Here is an 11,567-nt window from a genome sequence, read left to right on the forward strand (position 1 = left end):
GAGAGAGAGAAATGAAACGAGTTGGTCCTTGTGTACGCGGTTATGGTAATGCGAGGTTGCTGCGTGTTAGCAACGGCGAATGCGAGCTGCGTGAGCGGCCCTCGTAATGGTAACGAGACGCTCGTCTCTCTCACCACCATCATCATCAACATCCGGACGACGAAACGCGATGTGAACGACGATCAACGACTTACGACGATCAACGAATTTCAAAGATACCGCCACCGCAACGATGTTCAACCAGTCAAGACTTATTTTTTCCCCTTTTTTTTCTTTCTCTTTTTTTCCTTTTTGTAAACTGATCGTTCTCTCGCATACTCCTACAACATTTATGCGAATTTCTTTTACGTATCCCTTCGTTTCTTTTCTTTTCTTTTCTTTTCTTTTTTCGGAATATAATCTCATTATAATATCAATTGTTTCGTACGAATTTAATTGTATTTCATTCTTTTAAGATAAATATATCCGTATGAAATTGTATCTATCCTATCGTTAAAATAAAAATGACGTCCATTTGTATCTCTATACGTTCTGTGTTCGGACGGGCATGTTTAAATTTTATTTCATTTTATCTTATTTCTTTTTTTTTTTCTTTTTTTTTTAGAATTTGTACGTATCTCGTGTTGGAATAAATAAAATGAATGTACACAGATTCGTACGAATCTTTGGATTATATTTCGTGTTTACACGAAAATTATATCTGTTCGCGTTAAAAAGTAAACCGTTTAATCATAAATAATATGTATTACAAATTCATGGTCGCTCGTATAGATCGGATTTTGTGTATTCGTTGTCGAATAATACTACGTTCCTTCTCGTTATCGCATGCCTCACTCGGGTAAGAACTCTTAGAGCACGAGGATGCTCGTTTTACAGGTTAAAACGTTCGTTTGAAGTCTCGCGACTTAACGAGAGAGTTATGTTTCGTATCCTTTACACGTTGAAGAACGTAGGTACAATAAGTAACATCTCGTTTTCTTTTAGATGTACATATTTTCTATTGCTCGTAGTCGTACTCGTACTCGTAAACGTATTACATCTGTCCTTTACTTAACGAATAGCTGTTATAACTATATATCCTTGTCCATTATCCTCTCCCACACTCCCATACATATGTACGTACATATATACATATATACACAGAAAGCTGCTAAAGGAAAAGAATATTTTTGAAGGATAACGATTTTTACGAGGGTTACTCGGGGTAGTGTAGCAACCCATGTGTTGTTCGGCTACCTTAAACGTTTCGACCGGCTACTAGAATCCGGGTTGAACGTAGCTTAACACAGACGGTAAAGGCCATCGCTTTGTCGGCCTTTGTCACGGGGATTATGCGCCGGGTGGCAAATTATGACGGACACCTTCACGCCTTGATGCGCCAAAAGAGGGATGGAAATGAGAAACAGAGTGAAAGAGAAAGAAAAAGAGAGAGAGAGATAACGTTAAAGATTTTGCTAATATAACTATTATTTCTTAAGTAATCCTTCTGACATTTTTATCGATCATATTTAAATCAAAATATGATTTCATTGATTTGTGAAATAGTAAATAAAAGGAATAAGATTTCATTGATTCATGGAATAGTAATAATAATGTAATAAGATTAATTATTGTATTATAGAAATAATATTTTTTAAAGAAAGGTATAATAATGTGAAAGACGATATTTTAATGATATGTCTGTTATAAATTTTTGAATTAATAATTCAGTTGGATTTGTAATTTTTTTTATTTTTTTGTTTAAATATCATTTGCAAATATGTAGGTAAAAGGAAAATAGAGAAAATCTCTTTGGATATTACAGCATATCTAATTTGTGAAAAATATAAATAACGATAAAAGGGGATGGAAATGAGAAATAGAGTGAAAGAGATGAAAAAGAGAGAGAGTTAAAGATTTTGCTAATTTAACTATTATTTCTTAAGTAATCCTTCTGACATTTTTATCGACGATATTTAAATCAAAATACGATTTCGTTGATTTGTGAAATAGTAAATAAAAGGAATAAGATTTCATTGATTCATGGAATAGTAATAGTAATGCAATAAGATTAATTATTGTATTATAGAAATAATATTTTTTAAAGAAAGGTTTAATAATGTGAAAGACGATATTTTAATGATATGTCTGTTATAAATTTTTGAATTAATAATTCAGTTAGATTTTTGTTTTTAAATAGCATTTGCAAATATGTAGATAAAAAAGAAATAGAGAAGATCTTTTTGAGTATTGTAGAATATCTAATTCGTGAAAGATATGAGTAACAATAAAAATAGAAGAAACATAAAAAAAATAAAAATAAGATCAGAAAAAAAATAATTTCATATATAGACACGTGTATGTATGATTAGAAAAAATTTTCTTTAAAAAATGGACTTGCAATTAACATTTTGCAATACGATGAAAGTTAATAAAATTGAAATAAAGTATATACGTAAAAAAAGAAAAAATATATATATCACACCGAACGGTTTCTAGTTCTTTCTTCTTTTCTCAACAGCTTGAATTTTAGAACAGGAACGGAATTCTGATTTACGATATAATAAAGTGGTTACGCAAAGTATGGAGAAGAAGGAAGAAGATACGGTCGAGTCGTCAATTTTATTTACGACCATCTCGAAAGTTCAAAATTTGCCGTGGGTTTTGAGCAAATTCGTTTTAAACCTGCCCGAAATCGTTACGGTTCACGATCGATCCTATCGCAAGGAAGGAAGATTCATTCGTTCCTCGGAAATTACTTTTTCGCGTGTTAGTTACAGAGCTGTATATAATACAACTGTCTCCCTTTCTTATTCGATGAACCATGAAACTTTCCATCGTGAAGTGCCCTTAAATTTTTCAAAAAAATAAAAAAGAGAGAGAGAGAGAGAAGGAGAGAAAGAAAAATTTCCGGTAAGCGTCACAAGTTGCACTCACTCCAAATTCTGCAAGACGAGATCGAGATCTTTCTTCTTTCGGTTTATGATCGTAAAATCTTCGAGATCTTTAAGGGTCTTAAAAATATCCCTCGAAAGGTCCTCGATGATAAAAATCTTTTGACGTTTAACGATCGATAAATCTTTCGACATCCGAAATCTAAACAATCTTATTACAACTCTTTATCATTATTAATTTCTCTTTCATGATTTTTCGTTAACAAATAAACCAGACGAATATATTTATTACAATCTCTATCTCTCGCAAAGAAAAAAGAAAAAAAAAGACAGATCGAACATTAAATACCTATATAGAAATACCATATGACAAACATCGAGCCTCGTGCCATAATTTGAATTCTATCTCTATAAAATATAATCCGATACGATTATGCAACATAGGAAAAAAAAGAAATATAAAAAAAAAGATACATAATATATGGAATCGATCATGTGTAAAAAAGAAAAAAAGAAGAAGAAAAAAAAAGAAACGTGACGAACGATAATCGTGACGACGATATACATATTTACATACATACATACATAAATAAATAAACAAATACGCACGTACGTACGTGCATATAATATAATACGTGAGTACGTACATACATACGTATAATATAATACGTATGAGTATAAAAGTGAAACTGATAATATGTATGTAACTACTACGCGGATTATAATCACGTCGCGCAACCAACAACGTTTCTCTTTTCTCCTCTACCTCTTCGGCCATTGCCGGCGGCCCTTTAATCTGGAGACCGAGACTGAGCTTCTGTTTCCGAGATGTTTGCGCTGCTGGCTACCGTTCTGGAAGCTGCGGAACTTGATCCCGAAGTGGTTGCTTTCGTGAAACGAATGGGGAGGGGAGAAAAAGGGAAAGAGACCTGAAGTAAGAGACACGTATAGAGAGTGACAGGTGGTGATGGTGGTGTGGTGATGATGGTGGTGCGGTGGTGGTGGAGCGGATAAGAGGGGGGGGGGCAAAAAAAGAGGGACACCATAGGGAAAGAGAGTGGCGCCAAGAATCTCTATGGTCCACCGCTTATATTTTCTCTCTCTCTCTCTCTCTCTCTTCTTTTCTCTTTGTCCCTCCCCTCCCTCCCACTCACCCCTCGCCATCAATCCTTCTCTTTATTTTTGTATTTGCCAATGACCGATCCCTATTCACAATCCAACAACGTTTCTGTTACTTCAGAACATCTCCGAAAAAAATATCTTCTCTTACGTGATAATTGTATAAGAATATTTGATAACTGTATAATTGATATTATACTTGTATAAGATAACTATTCGGTTAAGATTTTTTACGTGTCTTATTGATGGGACGAAATGTAATTAATCTTTGGTGATCGTTCGCGTTCGGATTGTTTTTTTTAATAAAAACATATCTGTTACAAAAAAGGGAATATAATTATGATAGATCGTTGTATCGGTGATATTCTGGAAATAATGACAAAGCGATATATCAAATAATAAATAAATGAATCATAACGTGAGAAAGAAATAACTTGTGTATTTTTATATTAAATGTCTATGACGATATTATTTATAAATCAGCCGTACAAATATAAATATCATTTTTATTGAACTTTATGAAATTAATTATAATAAAAACGTATTGCAAGCGTTGCGTAGAAAGGTAGGCAATAATTTCTACCAAGATCAAAATAATCGAGCGACTTTCGTTGATTAAAAATCTATATCGAACTTTTTAAACCAATTCGTAAGAAATAAATTGATCTAATTAAGAGCGATTTGAAATGATAATCATCACTTGTTGTTATCGTCGTTTACCATCAATAAAGATTTTTCGGTGAATCAATTTTCGATGTAACAAGAGAGAATGAAGTTAAACTTTGTTTACAGATGTCATTATGCCTTGCGGCATTGATCCTAACGATAGTCGCTGAAGATAAGCCAACGAACACGGTTTCGGTGTCATCAAATTCACCGGGACTACAAAGCAACACGCTACAGAAGCTGATCAAGATATTGGAGAAATATGGTCTGGAAGAGCAGAGAGGATTGAAGAGGGTCTACCTGAGCAACAGGTCGATCACTTGCAACGATGGCTCGCAGGCGGGCTTTTACCTACGTAAGTCGCACGGTTCGAAGAGGTGGATCATTTTCTTGGAAGGTGGCTGGTATTGTTATGATCATAAGAGCTGTAGAAACAGGTGGCTCAAATTGAGACACCTTATGACGTCCACCCAATGGCCCGAAACACGTGACGGTAAGCAGTCATTGATAATAATAATTTTCTTTTCATTCGTTTTATTTCGTTGATTAATATCATTATTATAATATCGATTTCGTTATTACAGTTGGCGGATTGTTATCAGGAAATCCAGAAGAGAATCCATTTTGGTGGAACGCGAATCACGTGTAGGTATTGTCCATCGAGATATTTCGACGCGTAGCATTTTCAAAAATTATTTAATTATGCTAACGTTTAATGTTTCTTTCTCCTTTCGTTTCTTAATTAAAGGTTTGTACCGTATTGTACGAGCGACAGCTGGAGCGGTACGAGAACCTCGCCCAACGATATGTTTTCCTTTATGGGAGCTGAGATCGTCTCACAGGTTGTACGAGATCTGATACCGCTTGGCCTTGAGAATGCAAGCTCGTTGTTACTGGCTGGTAGCAGTGCAGGTGGAATTGGTGTTATGCTTAACCTAGATCACGTCCAAAATTTGGTTCATCAGGAATTAGGTTAGTAACGTTACGTTATCTTATACATAATAATGTTTCCTTATAATTTTATAAATAATTATTTTTCGCTCATCTTATTAATCGAATTGTTTCGATTACAGGATTAAAACACATAGCCATACGCGGTGTCTCCGATTCAGGCTGGTTTCTGGACAGAGCACCATACTCACCGAATGGTCTATCACCTGTCGATGCTGTTCACAAAGGAATGGAACTTTGGAAAGCACGTATACCACACAATTGCGTCGTTAAACATCCGGACGAACCTTGGAGATGTTATTTTGGTTATCGTCTTTATCCGACCTTGACTGGTAAGTCATTATTTATTCGATTAACTATAGAAAGATCTTGACGATCTGACGACGAAAGAATTAAAGAAAAAAAAAAAAGAAATCTGCTAATCGATCTTAGTTAAATAAATATAATGATTAAATCCTAATCGAAGAAATATTTATAAACATCTTTAACTAATGCGCAGCTCCGTTGTTCGTCTTTCAATGGCTCTTCGACGAGGCTCAAATGTCGGCTGACAATGTTGGTGCACCTGTTACGAAACAACAATGGGATTATATTCACAAAATGGGTGACAGTTTGAGGCAGACTTTCGAAAACGTCACCGCTGTCTTTGCACCGAGCTGCATCAGTCACAGTGTTTTAACGAAGAGGGATTGGCAGTTGGTTAAAATCGACGAGGTTTCATTGGCACAGGCTTTGCATTGTTGGGAACAAATGCCACTTGGAAATCATCGTAACGAGTGAGTTCAAGTTTCTATGGTGAACAATGTAACGTGACGAATTTTGTTTCGTTCGAAACATTTTTATATTTAACAAATGAACATTCGCGCCTGAAGGTTGACAACACTACGTACCGCGTCGGTAATAGCAGTTTTTAATATTCCCCTATTAACAGGCAACTGTTCATACACGTTAAACAATCAACATTTCGAAATTTATCATTAGTCATATTATACGGTTCACCTTTATAATTTAAACACACACATACACACGCATATCTCACGTATGAAAAAAATTTTTTTTGTATCTATATATCTAATTTGTCTAATTAATAAGGTGATCAATTAACGATCTATTTTTGATTTCAATTCGTAGTACTCATTCCGAGATCGAGACGAATCAGCCCTGTACGAAATCATTAAGGAAACTTCTTCGTTCCGGTCTCACGAAAAACAACGGGACCTTGGTCCAACTTGGAAGGGCTGAAAAAAATAGTTTATCAACTGAGACGAGAAAGAAGAGTTATTCGAACGGCGTAGTTAAAATTGACGAGAAAGGAACTAGTACGACATCCGGTCCAGAAAGAGAAAATAAAAAGAGAAGGAGAAGAAAGCATAAGGGTCGAAGAAGGGATAGAAACAAGGATGGAAGGATGAAAAAGGAAAAACACGAGAGAAGAAAGGCCTCGGGTAAAGAGTCCACGTTTTGTTTAAAAATATAAACGTTTTCTTTGTCAATTTTTTTTTCTCTCTTTTATGTTTATAATATACATATGTATTATGAGTGACGTTTGTTTTTTTTCTTCTTTCTTTTTTCTTTTTCTTTTTTTTTTTAATTTTTCTGTTCTTCTTTGTTCTTTTTTTTTTCTTTCTAAATAAAAAAAAAAAAGAAAAAACCACACTACTCGTATATATTTATGAAAGATTGTTTGTTCATTTATCAAATAACAATGTTGTGATCTTATTGAGAATATGTATTTTGTAGATATAAACTGTGTGTTCTTAATAAATCTCAGAATGAATAATTTACATCACATTTGTTTTGGGGTTCCCGTGTTGATTCCAAATATCAATCGTGTAAACCTACATTATTCGAATATTGCAATTCTTAACATAATTTTAACGAAACGATATTGAAGATCAGAAAAAGTAAAGCAAAAATTGAGAGCGAAATAAAATAATAAGAAAAAACAATGTCGATTCGCATTATTATTCATTCTCGTATGAAACCTTGATGACGAAGCGTGTTAAAAAAAAAAAATTACAAAAATAAAAGAAATTAAAAAAAAATAGAAAAGAAAAAAAAGGAGAAAGAAAGGGAAAAGAAAATTATTGGGAAAAATGTCGGTCAACGAAGAAATAAGGAAAAACAAATGAAGAAAAAGAAATTTTTTTTTAACTTCGACGTGCGATTTTTAGCTGATCTAAAAAGAGAAATAAGATAAAAAAATTAAGAGAAAACAATAATGATAATTAATAACAATAACAACAACAATAATAATAATAATAATAACAATAACAACAATAATAATAATAATAATAATAATAATAATAGTAATAATAATAATAATAATAATAATAATAATAATAATAATAATAATAACAACAACAATAATAATAATAATAACAACAACAACAACAACAACAAAGATACTAATAATAATAATAATAATAACAATAACAATAATAATAATAATAATAATAATAATAATAATAATAATAATAATAATAGTAATAATAAAAGAAGAGATCAAATAATAATAAAAATGAAAAAAAAAGGAACAAGAAAAAACGATTTGAAAAAAACGTAACCAAACGAAATTGCAGGACGGCGAAAAAGTGGGAAACAAAGTAACGACAACAACACACACGCAGGAATGTTCAATGGTACGAGGCCACAACGTTCGGTGATACCTAATGGAAAACGGAAATGCATCCAGGGCTGTCACTTCCGGTTGATCGAGCGTTGCACTTGGCCGCAATGCAATCACAGCTGTCCAAAGCTTCACAATCCGTTCACAGGCGAAGAGATGGACTTTATCGAGTTACTTAAGAGCTTCGGTCTCGACATGAAGAGCGTAGCTAATGCCCTCGGCATCGACATACAAACCTTGAACAGTATGGACCACGATGAGCTCTTGAATCTTCTTACGCAGCAAGCCAACTAATAAATTTTCAAAGTAAGCTTAACAACCATCTTCGTTATATAATAATTTTTTTTGCATACCAAAATGTACATACGATATTATCGCTATTGGGACTCGTTCTTTTTTCTTTTTTTTTTCTTTTCTTTTCTTTTTTCTTTATTTTCTTTTTTCGAGATCGTTCGATAATCTTTTCGATATTTATCCTTTATATTTTTTTAATTCCTTTTTTTTTCTTTTTTTTAATTCTGCTTTCTTCTTTTCCGTTTCTTTATCTTCGTTTCGAATTAAAATTTTATTCTTGCGAGAGTCCTGCGATAGTTTTTGTTCTTTAATTAATTAATTAATTAATTGGTACGTATGAGGGATAGTAATTTTTTTATTTAATTCAATCGTAACAAACACGAATGGCGCTTATTTGACTTAGGTAGAATCGATTACAACCAAATTGCGAATGTACATAGGATTTACCGTAGGATCAACGTTGTTCTTATATTTATCTTCCTATTTTTTTCTCTTTCTTTCTTTCTTCCTCTGGGACCAAAATTTTCTTACGAGTCATTTGATTAATTTATCGAATTAATCGATCAGTACGATAGATTGTAATTTTTTTTCTCAATTGTCATCGTTAACGAATCCGAATTCGTCTTGAATAGAATCGATTATGCATCGCTTCGATTACGTCGAATAATAATTTTTTATTAAATCGACGTTGTTCAACCAAAACGTAACTGTACATACGATTTTAATCATAAGATTCACGTCGTCGAGATTCTTGCATAATTCTTTTCATTTTTCATTCTTTTCTCACCTTTTTTCTTTTCTTTCCTTTTTTTTTTTTTGTTGCATTTGATCTAAAATTTTCTTACGAGTAGTATGACTGTTCCTAAATTAAATTAATTAATTCATAGAGTAATTTCATTGTTAATTAATACTAAAATGAATCGATTACGTTTCATTCACGTGTCGTTGATCGTTTAAAATGCTGACCCAGATTAATTCTCCGAAGAGCACTTGACGTTTCTTCGGAATATGCAGCAGTCAACGATACAGAATGTCGGCACGCTTTCTGAATTTCGAGGTGGTCTTTTTCGAGACTTGAAAGAAAAAGAAAAGAAAAGAAAAGAAAAAGAAATCTTCGTAAAAAGTGCTAATGTCTGTGGCGAAACCGTGTAACGTCGTAACGTCGAGTAGTAAACTAGGTCGGGTATGTGTACGTTTCATGAATGAAAGTTCATTGACCTGCATATAACGACCTTTGAATATCTGTTGTGCATGTTCAAAGCGCAGACGCACAAGAGTTGACTCGTACTAAAGATTTTTATTTTATTACGAATTTTATTTAAGTAAATATCTTTTCATTTACGCGTAATTTAAATTATTGCCTTTTCTTCTTTCTTTTTATTTTGTTTGTTGGAATAGTTCAAGCGATCGTGAATAACTTTCGATAAAATTGTATATTTTATTTTCGCGTGAAAATACCGGTAATTGCGAAAATGACCTCGGTCAAAATTGAATTTATCAAATATTTTATATTACATCGATTTTACGTTATAAAAAATAAAATTAAAAAATAAAAAAGAATAAATTTATATATATATATATATGTATGTATGTATGTATGTATGTATGTAGAATTTTGGTCATTTTCATAATAATCGGTGTGTGTGTGTGTGTGTGTGTCTATATATATATATATATATATATATATATATATATATATGTATATATGTATGTATGTATGTATGTATGTATCGTAATTTATTATAGCTCGTAAGTCGACTAATCAATTTTAAGATTAATTGTCTGTCGGAAAGTTGACAGGTTATCTCGTGTAAACTCGTTAAATATTTTCTGTGAAAAAAAAAAAAAGGAAAAAGGAAAGAGAAGAAACAATTGCATAACGCGTAGGTAGTTTCAACTCGTGTAACGAGTTTACATCGGATGAATGAAAGATTTGTATTAAAGCAAATGAAAAAAAATTTTTCGTAACCTCGACGGTGTTATCGCCGTGAGATTAAATTGTACAGTAAAGAAAAACCAGCTTCATAGACTGATTAAATTATCTACCTCAACGAATCAAATCGTGTTAATGATCTTCGTGCACCGTTTAGATTAAAGCGATATGTTAATGCGTATTAAGAAAATATATATACATATGTATATATAATATGTGTAATTGAATTTGTAAAATTTTGTAACGAATATTGTAAAATAGTCGTCCTTTTAATATTATAATATTTATTTCTTTTACACGCGTACGTTTATATTTATATGTCAATAAGATATGACGGTATCATCTCATTGACATACTTTCACGTGTTCATTCCGCTTAAAATAATATTAAGATGAGTATTGTTAGAGAGGATGTATAAACAAATATGTCTTTGTCTTTGTGTACCATAATTTGTAATCATAAATAAGTCTGAGATTGTAAATAAATTGTATATCTGTTGTACTTAATTTTATTTCATTGTTTTATTTAACTTATTTTTAACTCTGATCGAATATTTCCATTTTAAAAGAGATTTTATTTATGTAAATTATGAATAATAATTAAAAAGGAAGGGATGTGTCCAAAGGGTTGCATGTCACAAGGAGCTCGATGAAAATGTTGCTTACCAGTGCCATCTAGCAATCTGTTATATTTTTTACAAGTGCATAACCGGTTGCATATCCAAAGGGTTTGTAGTGAGCTTGTGTAAATGTTTGCCTACCGTCGGGGATTACAGTTCCAATTTTTGTTATTACAATTCAACCCTAGATGGCACTTAACACACAAACTATAGACATCAATGATCTATAAATATAGATCTTAAGCTAATAAATAAATTTAAAAATATATCGTGAGATAGATAGATAGAAAGAGAGAGAGAGAAAGATTGATCATGTTCTTACAATGTTAATAAACTTATTAACAGAAGTAAGCGATTAAACGAAAAAAAAAAAAAAAACATTAATTTCGCAACTTAAAATGATTAAAAAACGATTACAATGATCGAGTAATATATAGCAAAAGGAATGCAATTTTACTTCAGCGGTAAAAAGGTAACAAGTTA

At 32.2% G+C, this 11,567-nt stretch overlaps 1 protein-coding gene across 1 annotated transcript in view; it reads left to right on the plus strand.

The window, feature by feature from the left end:
* LOC127068989 (palmitoleoyl-protein carboxylesterase NOTUM) overlaps window positions 1-9,271 on the plus strand; it is a 21,566-nt gene extending 12,295 nt beyond the window's left edge. Inside the window, exons 3-9 of the mRNA XM_051005520.1 lie at window positions 4,785-5,151; window positions 5,243-5,303; window positions 5,407-5,630; window positions 5,732-5,941; window positions 6,109-6,385; window positions 6,741-7,054; window positions 8,192-9,271. Coding sequence (XP_050861477.1) covers window positions 4,785-5,151; window positions 5,243-5,303; window positions 5,407-5,630; window positions 5,732-5,941; window positions 6,109-6,385; window positions 6,741-7,054; window positions 8,192-8,532 — 1,794 coding nt within the window. The 3' untranslated portion in view covers window positions 8,533-9,271. The remainder of the gene's footprint in view (window positions 1-4,784; window positions 5,152-5,242; window positions 5,304-5,406; window positions 5,631-5,731; window positions 5,942-6,108; window positions 6,386-6,740; window positions 7,055-8,191) is intronic.
* The last annotated feature ends 2,296 nt before the right edge of the window (window positions 9,272-11,567 follow it).

Source organism: Vespula vulgaris, chromosome 14 (assembly GCF_905475345.1).
Source record: "Vespula vulgaris chromosome 14, iyVesVulg1.1, whole genome shotgun sequence".
Taxonomy (NCBI): domain Eukaryota; kingdom Metazoa; phylum Arthropoda; class Insecta; order Hymenoptera; family Vespidae; genus Vespula; species Vespula vulgaris.